Source organism: Salvelinus namaycush, chromosome 10 (genome assembly GCF_016432855.1).
Source record: "Salvelinus namaycush isolate Seneca chromosome 10, SaNama_1.0, whole genome shotgun sequence".
In the NCBI taxonomy this organism is placed as follows: Eukaryota; Metazoa; Chordata; class Actinopteri; order Salmoniformes; family Salmonidae; genus Salvelinus; species Salvelinus namaycush.
In genome coordinates, this window is record NC_052316.1 from 47,363,021 (window position 1) to 47,385,305 (window position 22,285).

At 44.2% G+C, this 22,285-nt stretch overlaps 1 protein-coding gene across 1 annotated transcript; it reads right to left on the bottom strand.

Annotated features, from left to right (window-relative positions):
• Positions 1-4,998: 4,998 nt before the first annotated feature.
• LOC120055116 (angiomotin-like 2a) lies at positions 4,999-21,892 on the bottom strand. The gene is made up of 9 exons (XM_039003038.1): positions 21,618-21,892; positions 17,700-18,517; positions 17,218-17,398; positions 14,061-14,205; positions 13,745-13,837; positions 8,058-8,332; positions 7,510-7,796; positions 7,218-7,402; positions 4,999-5,565 (listed from the first exon to the last, which is right to left on the bottom strand). The coding sequence occupies exons 2-9, from the start codon at positions 18,440-18,442 to the stop codon at positions 5,336-5,338; spliced, it is 2,139 nt and encodes a 712-aa protein (XP_038858966.1). The 5' UTR covers positions 18,443-18,517; positions 21,618-21,892; the 3' UTR covers positions 4,999-5,335.
• Between the last annotated feature and the right edge of the window lie 393 nt (positions 21,893-22,285).

Consider the following 22,285-nt stretch of genomic DNA (forward strand, 5'->3'; position numbering starts at 1 on the left):
CCAGCCTTGTTTGTTGATAAAGACCAGTCTTGTTTGTTGATAAAGACCAGTCTTGTTTGTTGATAAAGACCAGCCTTGTCTATTGATAAAGACCAGTCTTGTTTGTTGATAAAGTTTGTTGATAAAGACCAGTCTTGTTTGTTGATAAAGACCAGTCTTGTTTGTTGATAAAGACCAGTCTTGTTTGTTGATAAAGACCAGCCTTGTCTATTGATAAAGACCAGCCTTGTTTGTTGATAAAGACCAGTCTTGTTTGTTGATAAAGACCAGTCTTGTGTATTGATAAAGACCAGTCTTGTTTGTTGATAAAGACCAGTCTTGTTTATTGATAAAGACCAGTCTTGTTTGTTGATAAAGACCAGTCTTGTTTGTTGATAAAGACCTGTCTTGTTTATTGATAAAGACCAGTCTTGTTTGTTGATAAAGACCAGTCTTGTTTGTTGATAAAGACCAGTCTTGTTTGTTGATAAAGACCAGTCTTGTCTATTGATAAAGACCAGTCTTGTTTGTTGATAAAGACCAGTCTTGTCTATTGATAAAGACCAGCCTTGTCTATTGATAAAGACCAGTCTTGTCTATTGATAAAGACCAGTCTTGTTTGTTGATAAAGACCAGTCTTGTCTATTGATAAAGACCAGTCTTGTTTGTTGATAAAGACCAGTCTTGTTTGTTGATAAAGACCAGTCTTTTGTATTGATGGAGCCATGTTTCACCATGTGCACTAGAGGAAATCCTCTGCAATCCCCCCCCCCCCCCCCCCCCCCCCTGGGCTACACTGGAACTGTGTGTGTGTCCCCACAAGGTTAGCTATACAAGACTGTGTGTGTGCGTGTGTACGTGTGTGTGTGTGTTTATAATGCGCCAATGATATATTGTGATGCAGGTTTGTCGCCAACAGTCAAGCAGGTGGCCCAGTTGTTTTTCTCCTCTGAATAAACCATCCTTCAATGCTGAAAGGGAGACGCTATTAATGTCTGTCTATGGACTCTGATTAGATGGGTTTGTACTTGCTTGTACTTGTAATACATGCCAGCTTTGCTTTGTGTTAAGTTGACACAGGATGCGTAATATATATGTGTGTATAACCTTGGAAGACTCCATCTCAATCAATGGGAAAGAAATGTTGCATATTCATCATGTGTATTTGCAAGTGCAGAAGTTCATTTTAGAACATTCTAGCATAGACGAGAGAAACAAAAAACAAAGTTTTAAAGATATATATATTACTGGTTTTTATTCCATTAATGAAATGTTAAATGGCATAGAAAAGTCCTCCACAGCAACATCAACATAAGGGTTCAACCAGCGAGGTGTTTACGCTAAACCATGCCGGGTGGTTTATATAGGCTCATGTTAGAACAAATCTTTGGCATCATGTTTCACATCAATAAAATACTAAAAATGAAATAATATACAAAATATATTAACTTCTTTTCTCAGTTCAAAACAACAACTTTATGTAAACAAAAACAATTAATAGTGAAAATGGTTCTGACACAGAGCATATGACCAGCAAATGGTTCTGACACAGAGCACATGACCAGCAAATGGTTCTGACACAGAGCATATGACCACCAAATGGTTCTGACACAGAGCATATGACCAGCAAATGGTTCTGACACAGAGCATGTGACCAGCAAATGGTTCTGACACAGAGCATATGACCAGCAAATGGTTCTGACACAGAGCATATGACCAGCAAATGGTTCTGACACAGAGCATGTGACCAGCAAATGGTTCTGCCACAGAGCATATGACCAGCAAATGGTTCTGACACAGAGCATATGACCAGCAAATGGTTCTGACACAGAGCATGTGACCAGCAAATGGTTCTGACACAGAGCATATGACCAGCAAATGGTTCTGACACAGAGCATATGACCAGCAAATGGTTCTGACACAGAGCATATGACCAGCAAATGGTTCTGACACAGAGCATATGACCAGCAAATGGTTCTGACACAGAGCATGTGACCAGCAAATGGTTCTGACACAGAGCATATGACCAGCAAATGGTTCTGACACAGAGCATATGACCAGCAAATGGTTCTGACACAGAGCATATGACCAGCAAATGGTTCTGACACAGAGCATATGACCAGCAAATGGTTCTGACACAGAGCATATGACCAGCAAATGGTTCTGACACAGAGCATATGACCAGCAAATGGTTCTGACACAGAGCATATGACCAGCAAATGGTTCTGACACAGAGCACATGACCACCAAATGGTTCTGACACAGAGCATGTTACCAGCAAATAGTTCTGACACAGAGCACATGACCACCAAATGGTTCTGACACAGAGCATTTGACCAGCAAATACACTGTGAGAGAAAGAAGAAAATAAGTATAATTTGAAGATAGTGAAGGACTGTAGAGTTTGAATACAATACTCTTCTCACATTCCAGTCAACAACAAATAATTCAGGCTCCTGCTCTGACACACACACACACACAGAGAGTGAGCTAACTGCTATCAACACGTGTCACCATCCCAATAGATGCAGGCTGAAGTTTAAATTAGGGACACATACAAACATGTAAAAGACATTCAGACCTCAGAAATGTGAGATCCTCAAGCAAGGAAGGGGAAAAACAGCATACTTCAAAATAACCCTGGGGTTGTTTAGCACGATCAACAAATAGAACAGCAGATGCAAGGCAGATATGACCGGCTAGCTCTCTGTCTCCACGGATATGTTTCTGTATATAACTACTCAACGATTTAGAAGATGCTCAGATGCTCCTGGTAGAAACCAGCTACCGTGGAGGCTTGGCAGAAATAAATAGACTGAAAGAGAGACTAGAATCCTCAGAATGTATACCATGTTAACAGGGTGAAGGGTCAGACTCTAGATAGCCTAATTCTCGGACCAGAGTGGGAGAGTGGGAGCATTCCATCAGGAAGGAATGTCAGTCGATTAGCCTGGCTTCTCAGCAGAGGGTGGTGGGACAGTGGCATTCTGGGTATCGACTGTCTGGGACCTAAAACAATAACCCGGGTGTGTTCCAAAGGGCATCTTATTCCCTATACTATCAGGGTTCTCCAATTGTGATTTATTGTTGAACATTAAAGACAGTAAAAAACACCAGCAAATCAGCTCCAAGTCATTTTAATTTGGTAAATCTGTTCCAAATGATTCCCCCGCATAATATAAATATATATCTGATCTATACTAATGTAAGCAAGGTTTAAAATGATCATGTTTTAATGAAATGAAGAAGAAAAAAATGGGGGGGGTCTTCTTGCGGTCAATTTGCAGTCTACAAATTATTTTTTATTATGTTGCGGCCCCCCAACCAGCCGCTCAAGAAGAAAATCACCAACTATAGTGCACTAATTTTAACCAGGGCACTACATGGGGAATAGGGTACTATTTAGGACACAGCCTGGGCATCTCAGACATCAGGCCCAGTGCTGTGAACGCCAGCCTCTCCTCTTCTCATCCTCTGTTTCTCAAAGGGGAAGAGCAGACAGACAGACATGCCATCCACTGTTACTCCACCCTCCAGTCTAAACCAGGCCCATTCCCATTCCAGTGTTAAAGCTGGGAGGGCGCAGGACCTCAACATACAGGCTGTAATATGTAGGGAGAGGAGAGTGCCAACTGCATAGTTTAATTTAGGCTTGGGAATGCAGTAGTTGGGTTCATTGGTATTTACGGTACTCAAGCACACTGTGAAATGGACCACTAATCCAAGGACATCGGAGGAGGAGGAGGAGGAGAAGAAGGAGGAGGAGGAGGAGGAGGAGGAGGAGAAGGGCTTACTACTACAACTGTCTTCACCAAGCACGTATATTAGTGTTACAACATAATAGGAAGGATATGTGTAATCATAGAACAAGCTAAAAGTAACCGTGGGATAGTGATGTCGTTTTTTTCATTTGACTTGGCATGCTGAGCTCAAAGTAGCTGACACACTGTCTGTCCGTGACGGGAACAGATATGCAGTATGAATAGAAGTGTATAGACCAGCAAGGGGGGGAGAATGACAGACAGACAGACAGACAGACAGCTTTCTTAAAGGCCAAACAACACACAACTATTCAAACAAACACGTCACGTCACACTACGAGCAGCACTTAAACAAGAATATAAATACATCAAAATAAAAGACCAACTACATACAAATATAATACAAAATGCAGTTTGATTGATATCTCAGGTTGTGCAGCAATGCAGAAGCCTTGTCTGAGTACCTTGGAGGCTTCAGATGGAGACTGGGGTAGTGGCACCTGGCAGGTCCACTAACTAGAGAACACGACCAATACAGTTCTTCTTCACTTTTCTAAGTGTAGAGAGAGAAACAGTCAGGTGGAGCAGAGCTCTCCTCTCTGTCTGCTACACACTTCCTGTTGCGTCTGGATTATTTTCTCAGGTAGGTAGGTAGGTAGGTAGGTGGGTAGGTGGGTAGGTAGGTAGGTGGGTAGGTGGGTAGGTAGGTGGGTAGGTAGGTGGGTAGATGGGTAGGTAGGTAGGTAGGTAGGTAGGTAGGTAGGTAGGTAGGTAGGTAGGTAGGTAGGTAGGTGGGTAGGTGGGTAGGTGGGTGGGTAGGTGGGTAGGTGGGTAGGTGGGTAGGTAGGTAGGTAGGTAGGTAGGTGGGTAGGTGGGTGGGTAGGTGGGTAGGTAGGTAGGTAGGTAGGTAGGTAGGTAGGTAGGTAGGTAGGTAGGTGGGTAGGTGGGTGGGTAGGTAGGTAGGTAGATACTGTCTGTTGGTAGATAGATAGGTAGGTAGGTAGGTAGGTGGGTAGGTGGGTAGGTAGGTGGGTAGGTAGGTGGGTAGGTAGGTGGGTAGGTGGGTAGGTAGGTAGGTAGGTAGGTAGGTAGGTAGGTAGGTAGGTAGGTAGGTAGGTAGGTAGGTAGGTAGGTAGGTAGGTAGGTAGGTAGGTAGATGGGTAGGTAGGTAGGTAGGTGGGTAGGTGGGTGGGTGGGTAGGTAGGTAGGTAGGTAGGTAGGTAGGTAGGTAGGTAGGTAGGTAGGTAGGTAGGTAGGTAGGTAGGTAGATGGGTAGGTAGGTAGGTAGGTAGGTGGGTAGGTGGGTAGGTGGGTGGGTGGGTGGGTGGGTCAGAAGGTACAGTATGAAGGTAGGTAAGATGGAAGGTAGGTAGGTGGGTAGGTTGTTTGGTAGGTAGGAAGCACATGTCCATGTCCGTCTCCAAACTGTCCGTCTGTCTTCAAAGGAAGTGTCCTTCTGTTCATCTGGAGGCCAGTCTGACCAGAAACAGACGGACAGGCAGGCTGTCTTCTTCTCGCTGGATGGGATATACAGGACAGGAAGGTCTCTCGCTTATCGACCGTGTCATCACTGTCCATCCACAGTTCAATGTTTGTTAAATAAGGATTTCTACCACGGCTGTTGCAGTGTCTGAACTGCTGGGGAGATCCACTGTGAGGTCAGCCTTCTGGGCTGGGACATCACTATCACACTGGCTGCTGCGGTCCCTTCTCTGGGGCTCGGAGTAGGAGAGAGGCAGGGCCAGGGGGGCGCGGGGGTGTTGGTGGGGGGGCCGGGACAGAGGAGACACTGCAGCAGCCGTCTGGTCATCAGAGAGGCTCTTTCCTACAAAACACAAACAACAAGAGGAAGCTGGTTAATTACCAGATCACAGACAACAAGAGGAAGCTGGTTAATTACCAGATCACAGACAACAAGAGGAAGCTGGTTAATTACCAGATCACAGACAACAAGAGGAAGCTGGTTAATTACCAGATCACAGACAACAAGAGTGAGCTGGTTAATTACCAGATCACAGACAACAAGAGTGAGCTGGTTAATTACCAGATCACAGACAACAAGAGTGAGCTGGTTAATTACCAGATCACAGACAACAAGAGGAAGCTGGTTAATTACCAGATCACAGACAACAAGAGTGAGCTGGTTAATTACCAGATCACAGACAACAAGAGTGAGCTGGTTAATTACCAGATCACAGACAACAAGAGGAAGCTGGTTAATTACCAGATCACAGACAACAAGAGGAAGCTGGTTAATTACCAGATCACAGACAACAAGAGTGAGCTGGTTAATTACCAGATCACAGACAACAAGAGGAAGCTGGTTAATTACCAGATCACAGACAACAAGAGTGAGCTGGTTAATTACCAGATCACAGACAACAAGAGTGAGCTGGTTAATTACCAGATCACAGACAACAAGAGTGAGCTGGTTAATTACCAGATCACAGACAACAAGAGTAAGCTGGTTAATTACCAGATCACAGACAACAAGAGTGAGCTGGTTAATTACCAGATCACAGACAACAAGAGTGAGCTGGTTAATTACCAGATCACAGACAACAAGAGTGAGCTGGTTAATTACCAGATCACAGACAACAAGAGTGAGCTGGTTAATTACCAGATCACAGACAACAAGAGGAAGCTGGTTAATTACCAGATCACAGACAACAAGAGGAAGCTGGTTAATTACCAGATCACAGACAACAAGAGGAAGCTGGTTAATTACCAGACCACAGACAGCAAGAGGAAGCTGGTTAATTACAAGATCACAGACAACAAGATGAAGTTGGTTAATTAACATCTGTTGTGTGAGCTTCTCTGCCACGTCTATTGCAGAGCGTCTGTCCCGGAGCGGAGATGACATACTGTACATGCATTCTGTTACTAAAATATGTAGTCATCTATTTGATGAATGTCCCCTCACTGGGTCCTCTCCCCAAACTCTAGGTTTTTTTAAGAAGTGCCACATTCTGCCTGGCGACACTAAGCAGCCCGCCAGTTGTCTCAGAGTTAATAGGCTGTTTTTAGAACTGACATTCCTCCAGGTGTTATGAACTGTGACCCCCCCCCCAGAAGACTAAAAAGAAGAAGACAGAGCCATGTCATAATTCTCCAGATTCTTCAGGAAGTAGCTATATCTGCACTGAACTCTAGGCTCCCACGTGAACTTCCTGATCATCTCTGTCTTCTCCTACTTTTTCCATCTGCGTCCCGAATTGCCCCCCCCCCCCCCCCACCCCCCACCCATGCCCTACATAGTACACTACTTTTGACCAGAACCTTATGGACCCTTGACAAAAGTAGTGCACTATATAGGGAATAAGGTTCCATAGGGCTCTGGTCAAAAGTAGTGCACTATATAGGGAATAGGGTTCCATAGGGCTCTGGTCAAAAGTAGTGCACTATGTAGGGTACCATTTGGGATATAGAATAGTCTTCTTGACATGAATGTATGGCCTGGGCTATAGCGCTCACCTTTTCCCCAGATGGGTCGCTCCACTGGGCCATTGAAGGAGGTGGATGTTGAGGCGTTGGCAGCGGTGCTGATGGAGGGGACGGACCTGGCAGGGCGGAGGGCCTGCTGCTCTGGTCCAGACCGCTGCTGTAACACCCTGATCACTGCGTCCTTCTCCAGGAGCTGGGAGTGCAGCGCTCGGATTCTAGAGACACATACAGAGATGTACATAGATGTAACTACCGATGCGTTTTGTGACATTCTCCATTGAGAAGACTGAACAGGAGAAAGGGCTAAGTATGACGTATGTACCTGTTCTCCATCTCCTGATGTCTGTGGCTGGTGGGCAGGTGGTCGTTGAAGCTGTTGTTGGGTGAGTGTTTGATGATGCTGCTGTCTCTCTGAGCTGCGGCGGTCGCGGCTGCGTCCATAGCGAACTGCCTCATGGTGCTCTCCTCCAGGTACTTCTGTTCCCAGTGTGTGATGTCAGCCTCCAGAGCCAAGATCCTCTCTTCTCTCTCAGCCAGCTGCTGCTGTACAGACACCATGGAGCTCGCAGCAGAAGGCAGGGAGCCAGGACCGCTAGCCGTGCTGTGGCACTGACACCATCGAACGAAAAAGGGGTTGGTTAGAAAATAATGTTTCAAAACGTACAGCGGTGGTCTTGTTTTGTAAGACTGTGTTTACACTACAGCCTTGGGATTCGTCAAATATAACGTGTCAGTGTGGATCATGAGGCAGCACTTTAAGTGCAAATACATATGTGTGTGTGCGTGTGCGTGTGCGTGTGCGTGTGTGTGTGTGTGTGTGTGTGTGTGTGTGCGTGCTCCACGTCGTGTCTCCTCTCCTCTCCTGCTCACCTGTGCTGATCGGAGGCTCTTCAGCTCCTGCTCCAGCCTGGTCCTCAGCCTCAGTTCCAGGGCTTCTCTCTTCTCACAGGCTGCCTGTAGCTGGCCCAGGGCACTCTGCAGCCGCTCAACCTTCTCTACGTACTCCCTCTTCCTCATAAGCTCCTCCTCCAGGGCCAGGTTACGGGTCTGTGCCGACCCCAGGGCCAGCTCCAGAACCTCCCGGCGCCGAAGCCACTCCTCCCCGGAGCCACGCAGACGCTGCACCTCCTGCTGCTGCTCCTCATCTAAGGAGAGAGAGAGAGAGAGAGAGAGAGAGAGAGAGAGAGAGAGAGAGAGAGAGAGAGAGGTAGAGAGGTAGAGAGAAGAGAGAGAGAGAGAGGTAGAGAGGTAGAGAGAAGAGAGAGAGAGAGAGAGAGAGAGAGGTAGAGAGAGAGAGAGGGAGAGAGAGAGAGAGAGGCAGAGAGAGAGAGAGGTAGAGAGAGAGAGAGGGAGAGAGAGAGAGAGAGGCAGAGAGAGAGAGAGGTAGAGAGAGAGAGACAGTGAGAGAGAGAGAGAGACAGAGAGAGAGAGAGAGAGAGAGGGGTAGGTAGGTAGAGAGAGAGGTAGAGAGAGAGAGAGAGAAAAAGAGGGGAGGATACGTTAGAATATGTTCAGGTGATAATGGCCGCTACAGATGTTACTTATCACATGATCTCTCAGTGAGTAGATCTCAGACCCCCCCCCATCCCCCAGAGTTCCTTCATTGGATTCCATTCAAGTTACTCAGTTAGTCACTTTAACGGATTCTAAAGAATGTAAAGAGAGTTCCACTTCACATTGTAGGTACTGTGAACTCTACGAGGAGGTGAACTCATTCATCTTTTCTCCGGGGGGGGTGGGGGTGGGGGTGGGGGGGGGGGGGGGGGTGTTGTCTGACGTTAATACCTGAGGAATGCACTTAGCCCTAACAGTCACTTTAGTTGTAGTTGTCGTAAACAGGGTCAATCAGTCCAACATCTCTATTGTAGACTGTCATTCCAAAGCCATCCAAATAGCCTGACACCAACTGTAATGTCCCCGTCAGCTACATATTAACAGACAAAACTATATCACATTAGACAACGAGATAACTAGAAAGCAAATGGCCGCTTAAACCTCATTTGAAACAGTCAGGGTTACACAACCCAAGAGCAACATGTATAGGTTTGCATGTTAGTTGTAACATGTCCCACTATAGTGTTTTTCTCTCCCATATGCAGCTCTGTTTCTGTTATGGCTTCAAATCTCATATAAGACACAAGCAGGTAACACCTTCTCTAACCCACCAATTGAACATTCCTCAGAGGATAATCATTGCTCCTGGAGGGCCAACAGGCAGGGGTAGTGTGACAGTTCAATTTGAACGTTGTTATTCTGCCGCATAAGGACCACTTTAAGCTGACTTAATAAGCTTCATTTCCAAATACAATACCAAGTTCGCTAAATAATAGTGGGGAAGTTTTAACACAACAGTGAGTGGCAGTTCCCCTTTGCCAAAATGCTAGACAATAACAGCATGAGAGTCGGCTAAACCTGATCCACAACTGACCAGTCATGACTTCACATACTGAGGTAACAAAATGCCCAAAGATAGAGAGAGAGAGATACAGTCTCTGTCCAGGAGTCAGGGTGCTGTGAGTGGGCAGCAGAGGGGGGAGGGGGACATTCCCAGTGAACTGAACAGCCTGAAATGCCCCCCCCCCATGTAGTCATGGATCTATTTAATACTGTGTGTTTCACATCCTATGTTCTGGACCTGGGGACTGTGAAGAGACCTCTGATTAACAGTCAATGTAGCCTGGATTCCTATACATTTTATTTGGGGAGGGGGGGGTTAATCAGAGGTCTCTTCACAGTCCCCAGGTCCAGAACATAGGATGTGAAACACACAGTATTAAATAGATCCATGACTACATGGGAACTCTTTGCCACCCCAGGTAACTCAAACTACCCATAAAACTAGATTAAAAAGAACAACATTACGGCACAACGGGAACCTTGAAGATACACAGATGTATGACATGTTGTTGTCTCGCCTGGCTATCTTAAGATGAATGCACTAGCTGTGGGTTGCTCTGGATGGGAGCATCTGCTGAATGACTAAATTGTAATGTAAATCTAGTGCTGTATATTTATCTATATTATTTGTTGTGTTTTGTATCCTGTTTGGACTCCAGGGCGAGTAGGTGCTGCTGCTGCTGCTACTGCTACTACTACTACTACTACTACTACTACTATTACTATTGCTACTACTATTGCTACTACTACTACTACTACTACTACTACTACTACTGTTACTACTATTACTACTATTACTACTATTACTGCTACTACTGCTACTACTGCTACTACTGCTACTACTGCTACTATTGCTACTACTACTGCTACTACTACTACTACTACTACTACTACTACTATTGTTACTACTATTACTATTATTACTACTATTACTATTATTACTATTATTACTACTACTACTACTACTACTGCTACTACTGCTACTACTACTACTACTACTACTACTACTACTACTACTGCTACTGCTACTACTACTACTACTACTACTGCTACTACTACTACTACTACTACTACTACTACTACTGCTACTACTGCTGCTGCTACTACTACTGCTGCTGCTACTACTACTGCTGCTACTACTAAGGGCTGTGAATAATGGCTGGTGTTCAAGTGCCAAGAGCGACTCTGTTAGCAGGCCGGGTGGGAGGGAGGAGAAGGGAATGTACCCTCTGGCCTCATCCCCACAACACAACACAACACAACACAACACAACACAACACAACACAACACAACACAACACAACACAACACAACACAACACAACACAACAGACCATATTAATGTGGCGGAGAAATCAGTCATAGCCTGCCACAGTGACTGTTTACATAATGCCACAGTGACTGTTTACATAATGCCAGGGTGACTGTTTACATAATGCCACAGTGACTGTTTACATAATGCCACAGTGACTGTTTACATAATGCCACAGTGACTGTTTACATAATGCCACAGTGACTGTTTACATAATGCCACAGTGACTGTTTACATAATGCCACAGTGACTGTTTACATAATGCCACAGTGACTGTTTACATAATGCCAGGGTGACTGTTTACATAATGCCACAGTGACTGTTTACATAATGCCAGGGTGACTGTTTACATAATGCCACAGTGACTGTTTACATAATGCCACAGTGACTGTTTACATAATGCCACAGTGACTGTTTACATAATGCCACAGTGACTGTTTACATAATGCCACAGTGACTGTTTACATAATGCCACAGTGACTGTTTACATAATGCCAGGGTGACTGTTTACATAATGCCAGGGTGACTGTTTACATAATGCCACAGTGACTGTTTACATAATGCCACAGTGACTGTTTACATAATGCCACAGTGACTGTTTACATAATGCCACAGTGACTGTTTACATAATGCCACAGTGACTGTTTACATAATGCCACAGTGACTGTTTACATAATGCCACAGTGACTGTTTACATAATGCCAGGGTGACTGTTTACATAATGCCACAGTGACTGTTTACATAATGCCAGGGTGACTGTTTACATAATGCCACAGTGACTGTTTACATAATGCCACAGTGACTGTTTACATAATGCCACAGTGACTGTTTACATAATGCCACAGTGACTGTTTACATAATGCCAGGGTGACTGTTTACATAATGCCACAGTGACTGTTTACATAATGCCAGGGTGACTGTTTACATAATGCCACAGTGACTGTTTACATAATGCCACAGTGACTGTTTACATAATGCCACAGTGACTGTTTACATAATGCCACAGTGACTGTTTACATAATGCCACAGTGACTGTTTACATAATGCCACAGTGACTGTTTACATAATGCCACAGTGACTGTTTACATAATGCCAGGGTGACTGTTTACATAATGCCAGGGTGACTGTTTACATAATGCCACAGTGACTGTTTACATAATGCCACAGTGACTGTTTACATAATGCCACAGTGACTGTTTACATAATGCCAGGGTGACTGTTTACATAATGCCAGGGTGACTGTTTACATAATGCCACAGTGACTGTTTACATAATGCCACAGTGACTGTTTACATAATGCCACAGTGACTGTTTACATAATGCCACAGTGACTGTTTACATAATGCCACAGTGACTGTTTACATAATGCCACAGTGACTGTTTACATAATGCCACAGTGACTGTTTACATAATGCCAGGGTGACTGTTTACATAATGCCACAGTGACTGTTTACATAATGCCAGGGTGACTGTTTACATAATGCCACAGTGACTGTTTACATAATGCCAGGGTGACTGTTTACATAATGCCAGGGTGACTGTTTACATAATGCCACAGGTGACTGTTTACATAATGCCAGGGTGACTGTTTACATAATGCCACAGTGACTGTTTACATAATGCCACAGTGACTGTTTACATAATGCCACAGTGACTGTTTACATAATGCCACAGTGACTGTTTACATAATGCCACAGTGACTGTTTACATAATGCCACAGTGACTGTTTACATAATGCCACAGTGACTGTTTACATAATGCCAGGGTGACTGTTTACATAATGCCACAGTGACTGTTTACATAATGCCAGGGTGACTGTTTACATAATGCCAGGGTGACTGTTTACATAATGCCAGGGTGACTGTTACATAATGCCAGGGTGACTGTTTACATAATGCCACAGTGACTGTTTACATAATGCCACAGTGACTGTTTACATAATGCCACAGTGACTGTTTACATAATGCCACAGTGACTGTTTACATAATGCCACAGTGACTGTTTACATAATGCCACAGTGACTGTTTACATAATGCCACAGTGACTGTTTACATAATGCCACAGTGACTGTTTACATAATGCCAGGGTGACTGTTTACATAATGCCAGGGTGACTGTTTACATAATGCCACAGTGACTGTTTACATAATGCCAGGGTGACTGTTTACATAATGCCAGGGTGACTGTTTACATAATGCCACAGTGACTGTTTACATAATGCCAGGGTGACTGTTTACATAATGCCAGGGTGACTGTTTACATAATGCCAGGGTGACTGTTTACATAATGCCAGGGTGACTGTTTACATAATGCCACAGTGACTGTTTACATAATGCCAGGGTGACTGTTTACATAATGCCAGGGTGACTGTTTACATAATGCCAGGGTGACTGTTTACATAATGCCAGGGTGACTGTTTACATAATGCCAGGGTGACTGTTTACATAATGCCAGGGTGACTGTTTACATAATGCCAGGGTGACTGTTTACATAATGCCAGGGTGACTGTTTACATAATGCCACAGTGACTGTTTACATAATGCCAGGGTGACTGTTTACATAATGCCAGGGTGACTGTTTACATAATGCCACAGTGACTGTTTACATAATGCCAGGGTGACTGTTTACATAATGCCAGGGTGACTGTTTACATAATGCCAGGGTGACTGTTTACATAATGCCAGGGTGACTGTTTCACAAAACAGGATCTGAAAACAATCCCTCTTGCCCAGTGCAGTTCCTTGCCTCTACAGAAGGTCAAGAGATTATGAATTGCAAATAACCAAGAAGAAAGTCAGTGTTTCCTCGTTCCTCTCTCTCATGTTTGGGGAGGCATCCGATGTCGACTTACTTTGTTCGAGGAGCTTGGCGAAGGCCTGCTGCTTCTGGTTGGCAGATTCAACATCTTTGGTTACTCGCTGTTTTGTAGCAGTGTCCAGACGATCTACAGGTGGAAGAGAGAGAGGGGAGGGAGATCGATTAACATCTAGCTATCCATTACTACTTATTGTGAGGAGAGACATACTTAAACCACAAGGACTCCTGCTCCTGGTTATTAAGTCTTTAGCTTCATTTTGTACAGGTAAGTCCATCAACAACAACAAAAAGATTGTTATTTGCAATGACTAGCTGTGTTAGCATTAGCATCTAGCTGCTGGTAGCCTTACCTCTGAGGTCTCTGTTGAAGTCGTGTAGTCTCTTGATCTCTGACTCCAGTTTGTTCCTCATGGTTTTCTCCAGGGTCTCTCTCTTGGCTGAGCCCTTCATCAGGGTCTCGTAGGCCTCAGATATCCTCTGGATCTCTACTTCCAGCTGGACGGAAACACAAGAGGAGGACACTGTCAGTCTGAGGGTCTCTAGCTTAAAACACAGCTCATCCCCAACAGGTAGAGGAGGACACTGTCAGTCTGAGGGTCTCTAGCTTAAAACACAGCTCATCCCCAACAGGTAGAGGAGGACACTGTCAGTCTGAGGGTCTCTAGCTTAAAACACAGCTCATCCCCAACAGGTAGAGGAGGACACTGTCAGTCTGAGGGTCTCTAGCTTAAAACACAGCTCATCCCCAACAGGTAGAGGAGGACACTGTCAGTCTGAGGGTCTCTAGCTTAAAACACAGCTCATCCCCAACAGGTAGAGGAGGACACTGTCAGTCTGAGGGTCTCTAGCTTAAAACACAGCTCATCCCCAACAGGTAGAGGAGGACACTGTCAGTCTGAGGGTCTCTAGCTTAAAACACAGCTCATCCCCAACAGGTAGAGGAGGACACTGTCAGTCTGAGGGTCTCTAGCTTAAAACACAGCTCATCCCCAACAGGTAGAGGAGGACACTGTCAGTCTGAGGGTCTCTAGCTTAAAACACAGCTCATCCCCAACAGGTAGAGGAGGACACTGTCAGTCTGAGGGTCTCTAGCTTAAAACACAGCTCATCCCCAACAGGTAGAGGAGGACACTGTCAGTCTGAGGGTCTCTAGCTTAAAACACAGCTCATCCCCAACAGGTAGAGGAGGACACTGTCAGTCTGAGGGTCTCTAGCTTAAAACACAGCTCATCCCCAACAGGTAGAGGAGGACACTGTCAGTCTGAGGGTCTCTAGCTTAAAACACAGCTCATCCCCAACAGGTAGAGGAGGACACTGTCAGTCTGAGGGTCTCTAGCTTAAAACACAGCTCATCCCCAACAGGTAGAGGAGGACACTGTCAGTCTGAGGGTCTCTAGCTTAAAACACAGCTCATCCCCAACAGGTAGAGGAGGACACTGTCAGTCTGAGGGTCTCTAGCTTAAAACACAGCTCATCCCCAACAGTGGTCACATTTTGAGGGGCTTTTTTTGGGGGGGGGGGGCAGGCCTCAGATGTGGAAACATAAAAGCCTGAAAACTCTGGTCCAAAGTCTTGACAGTGGAAAAGCAGCTTTTCCACTGTCAGGGTTTAAGAGCTGACCCTAAAGAGATCCATGGTCTCACGAGACTGTGATGTCATACTGAATGTATGAGACATATGAATTGCTTGTCTGGCCTGCTCATTGTGTAAGTACTGCAGTGTGCCCTAAGCAAACGACTAACACTCTGCTCTTTAAAGAGAAGTGGGAATCCACATTCCTGACTGAGCGGTTATGAGTCCCACGTGTCTGGGTGTTCATCTCTCCCCGTGGCATTCTGCCAACGTGGAGGAGGAGGAGCAGGATAAGGAGGAAGAGGAACAGGAGGGGCAGGAGGACAAAGGAGCCAGAGATATAGAGGACAGTCCAGTCTCTGAAAACAGGAGCACTACTAGTGCCTTCAACAGAATGTGTTAATAAGACACTATCAGGTAGCAAGCACATGCATGACAATCCCCACAAGTAGCAAATAAAGTTTTAAGGAATGTGGTCATAAGCTTCCATGTGAAGAGTTTTGTGTGTGGAAGGTAGAGGAGTCTGAATGAAAAGACAGACGGAAGTGTCTTCTCAATGTACTTTCAGATGTGAAAATAACCTGTGTATGAGTCTCTGTCTGTTACTAAAATAACCTGTGTATGAGTCTCTGTCTGTTACTAAAATAACCTGTAAATGAGTCTCTGTCTGTTACTAAAATAACCTGTGTATGAGTCTCTGTCTGTTACTAAAATAACCTGTAAATGAGTCTCTGTCTGTTACTAGAAATGAATGATTCCAGAATTAACAGAAAAGTCCTTGTGGTCTGACCACGGTGCACATTCCTGCTACAGCACAGCTAGAGGGCTAATCTCACTGATATGCAGCATTGGCAAACACATACACACACACACACACACACACACACACACAGGTGTATACTTCCCTATCTACCTCTACACCCTCTGTGAGCCAACAGGGCTTAGAAATAAAACCTATTCATGCTTATCTATTATAATGATACTCATAACTATTACTGTCAATCAACTATGTTACAAGCAGTCAGACTCCTATATGCTGTATGCTGTGACACAGTCATTCAAGGTTACTAATTACGATGACTGTATAAGAACAAGGATTGTGTCCCCAATGGCACCCTATACCTTTTATAGTGCACTACTTTAGACCAGGGCCCATAGGGAATAGGGTGCACTACTTTAGACCAGGGCCCATAGGGAAGAGGGTGCACTACTTTAGACCAGGGCCCATAGGGAATAGGGTGCACTACTGTTGACCAGGGCCCATAGGGAATAGGGTGCACTACTTTAGACCAGGGCCCATAGGGAATAGGGTGCACTACTTTAGACCAGGGCCCATAGGGAATAGGGTGCACTACTTTAGACCAGGGCCCATAGGGAATAGGGTGCACTACTTTAGACCAGGGCCCATAGGGAATAGGGTGCCATTTTGTTCAGGACTCATTGTGCTGTGGTCAAAAGTAGCGCACTACAGTGCCTTGCGAAATTATTCACCCCCCCTTGGCATTTTTCCTATTTTGTTGCCTTACAACCTGGAATTAAAATGAATTTTTGGGGGGGTTTGTATCATTTGATTTACACAACATGCCTACCACTTTGAAGATGCAAAATATTTTTGATTGTGAAACAAACAAGAATTAAGACAACATTTTTTTGAAAACTTGAACGTGCATAACTATTCACCCCCCCAAAGTCAATACTTTGTAGCGCCACCTTTTGCAGCAATTACAGCTGCAAGTCTCTTGGGGTATGTGTTACCACATACACAAAAAAGAATTACCATTACATGAAATTAAAATAAAAATGTATTTTAAATTACAGGTTTTAATGCAACAAAATAGGAAAAACACCATGGAGGGGGGGGTGAATACTTTTGCAAAACACTGTGTATAGGGAATAGGGTGCCATTTTGGACGTATCCAAGGAGTCTCCTCTCACCTTCTGAAGTCTGGCAGCCTTCTCGCTGTACCCCTCCAGCTCTTTCCTCAGTCTCTCATTTTCCCTCAACAGGTCCATCTGGGCACTGTTGTTGTGGGTACTGGGGTTGCTGTGGCTCATGTAGACCTCTGGACCAGAATGGACACTGTGGCGAATCATCTGGGCATGGGCAGGTTCATACCTAAGGTGAATAGTGGAGAGGATGGAGTCTACATCTATATCTATAATACTTTGAATCATTGAATCAAACTGCATCATCCACGTGGTTATAACCAAGTAGAGTCATTGGGGTGTACTCATCCCATATAGCTAACACAGGGATACCGGTCGTTATTGTAAAAGAGAACGTGTTCTCCATGACTTACCTGGTTAAAGAAAGGCAAAATAAAAATGTATTATAGAAATTGTTTAAATGAACTGGGAACCCATAATCCATATAATGTCATTCATATTGGCTTGTCTTGTGTGTGTTTTCCATTTACCTGTGCTGGGGGTGGAATGGGGGAGGAGGTTCCTGGTGGTATTGTCCGTGTGTCTCCTGTGAGTGGCTGAGCATGTATCCAGGAGGCCTGACCAGGAAGGGGTAGTAGTCCGGGGGAGGTCCCCTCTGATCGGGGTACTGGAGAGACTCTGGTCCCTGGTGGTCAACAGGCCCACAGTGGGCATTGGAAAGCTGTGGGTAACTCTGTGTGGAGCTGAGGGGCAGATTGTCTCTGGATACACATCTTCCACCATTCCTCTCTAGGGAGAGCTGCATGAGCCGTTCACTGAGGGAGCGGGCGTGCTCCCGCTTCAGGTCCCACTGGCCCCCTCCCTGGTGCTCCATCACCTCAAGACCCTGACCACGCTGGGCCCCTACCGAGGCCAGATATTGAGAGTGGGCCTTGGCCTCCTCATAGGTGGGCAGCTCCTCTCCGTGTCTGTGGAGCTGGTAGAGGTGACACACAGAGTCACTCTCACAGTGGTTGTAGTCTCCCTTGTACTCCTGTCCCTGGGGGTCCTGTCTGGTGGACATGTGGATGAACTGGGACTCTTCCTGGGTCAGGCTCTCCAGAGAGGATCGGGGGGATCCGGTACCGCCTCCTCCGCTGCTGTTGCTGCCTCCACGCAGGGCCTGCTGCTGGATGGCCAGGAGGGTACGTGTGTCTGTGGGGTTCCCGTAACGGAGCTGCTCCTGGATAAGACGGTGCAGGACCGTGCCAGAAGACTCCTCAGCAGTTCTCATCTCAGTCAATCAGAGAATAGATATGTGAAGGGCTGTGTTGAACTTGGTGGTTTGGATTATTAGTTAAGCACAGATCTAGAGACAGGAGCAGTAAGATAATTAGTTAAATCAAATACTACATTCTGTAACACAAAGTCTTATAATGCATTATGATGCCGTTATAATTAAACACTATCTAATAGTCATCTCATAATGGCATAATGTCATCAAAAAGCATACACTATATATACAAAAGTATGTGGACACCCCTTTAAATTAGTGGATTTGGCTATTATAGAGACACCCATTGCTGACAGGTGTATAAAGTTGAGGCCACAGCCATGCAATCTCCATAGACCAACATTGGCAGTAGAATGGCCTTACTGAAGAGTTCAGTGACTTTCAACGTGGCACCGTTATAGAATGCCACCTTTCCAACAAATGTCTGCCCTGCTAGAGCTGTAAGTGCTGTTACATTGTGAAGTGGAAAAGTCTAGGAGCAACAACGGCTCAGCCCGCGAAGTGACAGGCCACACGAGCTCACAGAACGGGACGGGCGAGCGCTGAAGCGCATGGCGCGTAAAAACCTTCTGTCCTCGATTGCAACACTCACTACCGAGTTCAAAAATGTCGCTGGAAGCAACGTCAGCACAAGAACTGTTCATTGGGAGCTTCATGAAATGGGTTTCCATGGCCGAGCAGCCACACACAAGCCTAAGATCACCACGCGCAATGTCAAGCACATGAAACGCATTCTATGGTGTGATGAATCACACTTCAACATCTGGCAGGAGAACGCTATCTGCCCAAATCCTGATTTTGAATTTTCTTCATATGAAGGAGAAGAGCAACTGTCAGTGCCCGAAAATCTTTAGCATTTTATTCGATTATATAATCATAACATTGATTTAAAATATGTTTTTCAGCTGTCGGATGGCAGATGAAGAAGATATTTTCTTCAACGGCCTGCAAGCGAGAGTTTTCACCGAGCTAGCTAACACAGCTAGTTAGCTAGCTAGCTCCTTCAGCTTGCCACCACAACATGCTGACTAAGGTAAGACTTGTTTTGGATATTAAAGCTCATATGTCATGTATGAGTTAAATATAATTTAATTGCCAAAGCTAGCTAGTTAATGTTGCTTGCTTGCTAGCTAGCTAGCTTTGTAGTGAGTGCTGAGTTTCTCTGACAGCAATATAGCTAGAACTGGCTAGCTAGCTATTTCTAGCTAAAAAATAATCATATTTGTCCCTGCAGAGAATTGTTCTGGTCTGGAGCCTCAACTCCCTATGGACAGACCCCAGCAAATGTAAGTTAATGTTTTGTATCATTTAGCTAGCTAGTTCCTAAACATTAACCCCTTATTCGTAATCTTGTAATTGTTTCACTGACTTTCTGTCTCTGCATTATTCACAGGGTAACTGTCAAGTTGTGAGTCTGAAAATGGCCCCTGGAGGTTAAGGAATCTGCATTGTAAGTATCAATTTGATGTTCATGAACATTTGTCACGATCTGATTAAGTCTGGCTAACTAATGTGTTCGGGCTAATCCTTACCCTAACTCTTTTCCTAACCTAATTCTTCTAATTTACCACATTAATTCACCTAACCTGCCAATTTAGTTATCATAACTTGTAATTGACCTAACCTGCAACTGGCTCCGACTGAACCGTTGCTAACAGTGGAGCCTAACCAAGTCAGGTAGCCCGATCTCATCGGGTAGTCAAACATTAACCCTTCATTTTTTTTTTATCTTGTGTGGACCCCCCCCCCCCCCCCCGCTGAGTTTCTGTCTCAGGGTAACTGTTGACTTGTTTAAAGATCTTATTTTCAAATAGAGTTGATAAGTGCACAGAGGTCATTTGTACATTATATTTTGTTTTTCAGATTTGACCTTCCAGTGACATTCTGAGCTCAAAAATGGAAGCAATCCATTTTTTTGTGTTAATTCTTTGTGGGTTTTTTCTATTGCATTTAATTACATTTCTTACACGTATATCACCGTACATTATGAACTATGTATTACTCATATATAAAAAAAAATATTCATATATAAATATATTGACCATAAATAGTCATGCATACTGTTAAATATATATATTTTTTAAATACATGTAAATATATGAATAGCACATGTATGTAAAATGCATACTACCACATATGGATAAGCAATACACGTAAATATATGTACACGTCAAAAATATTAAAACACCAAAATTAAACATGTAAATATATTTATGATATATATGTGACATAGACATATATTTAGATTTGTATTTCAAATATTGTTACATATATTCCATATTTGTATTTGAAATATATATCAATATATTAGGCTTTGGTACGGTATGGGCAATTCTAAATTGCGTTTAGGGTAGCATAAATGCAAGCATACCATATGCTCTGAATAGCACGGGCTTATATTAGCAGGTCATGCCATACGTCACTATACATCATTTTTGAAAAGCCCATAAGCAGAAGTATTGTAGTTAAGGGACGGTTTATTTGTGGGGTGATTGGATATTATTATATTGTGTCAGTTATTTCCTGCTGCCAAGCGTTGCAGATTCCAATCAATTGCCTAATCACTATTTGGCCTCCCCCCCCCCCCCCCCCCCCCCCCCCCCAGAACATTTCACATATTATGACAGATATCAGGTCACACATTCATTGAGGCTATTTGTTGAGATACAATGTGTGTTGTTTACTATACAATCTAAATTGTGTGTATATGTGGGACTAAATACTCTATAGCCTCTATGGCCAACACACATAGCCACAATGAATAGAGAGAGCATGGACTAAACTGCTGCCTCCCCATGTCTGCTAACATTCCTGTCTCAACGAGGAACATAAAACATATAGCCCAATAAAACAATTGATAAGCAGCACCAATAAAGTTCAAATAAAGTCTCTATTGTCTACAGCGGCTCCATAGACAGACATGATCACAGACCAAAGCCGACATTCCTACGTATTATGTGTCTGTGTAATTGTGTAATTATTAATTAAAATGACAATTATTACAACATTATTATAAGACCAAAATAATATCTGGATAGATTATAAGAACGAACGATGGTTAAAGTCAAAAGGAACAAACCAGAATTTGCGCCTATAATAATAATACTTTGAAAGACCTATCCCACCAATGCGTAAAGCAACTCATTTCAAAAAAGCAGCAAAACTATAATCTTACCTATTTACATTGTCATCACGGAAACAAGTTGTGGACGCCGTAGGCCTATATCGTTTATATTTCTTTTAAACGTAATGTAATCCTAATAGAACTTTCTAGAACTGGAAAGTATAAATTCGTATCCTGAGTATACTACGTTTCCTCTGAGAGAGTGCACTGCTTACGGTGTGCGTCTCTGAGAAGCTTTCACAACAGACTGAGCCGGGAGAGAGAGAAAGCGCTGCTCATAAATAACCGAGGACCGATTGTTTCGCGGAGACTGGAATGGTTGGAATGCGGGAGGCTCGGAGTCCCTCAGAGATCAGAACCGCAGAGCGCCACAGCGAGAAAAGGGGGCAGGGCGAGTAGAGTCGGCACTGCAGAGCAGAGCAGCATCATGCACATAGCAGAGAGACAGCTGGTAGTCGCCTGCCTGTGTAATGTAAAGCGTTTCGTTGTTGTTAGCAGTTGGGGAGATGAAGTAATTAGCTATAGCATGCTGTGACTAGAAAGAGAAAATTGGGGCACTATTGTGAAGCATAGCATTAGTTTTAAATGGACTTTAATTTTTCACAACATTATAAACTCCTCATATAGTATACCATACACAATTCTATCGTGAAATATTCTATCAAGAAATATTCTACCATGATTTTACCCATTGTTTTATTTTCCTTGTGGAAAATGTA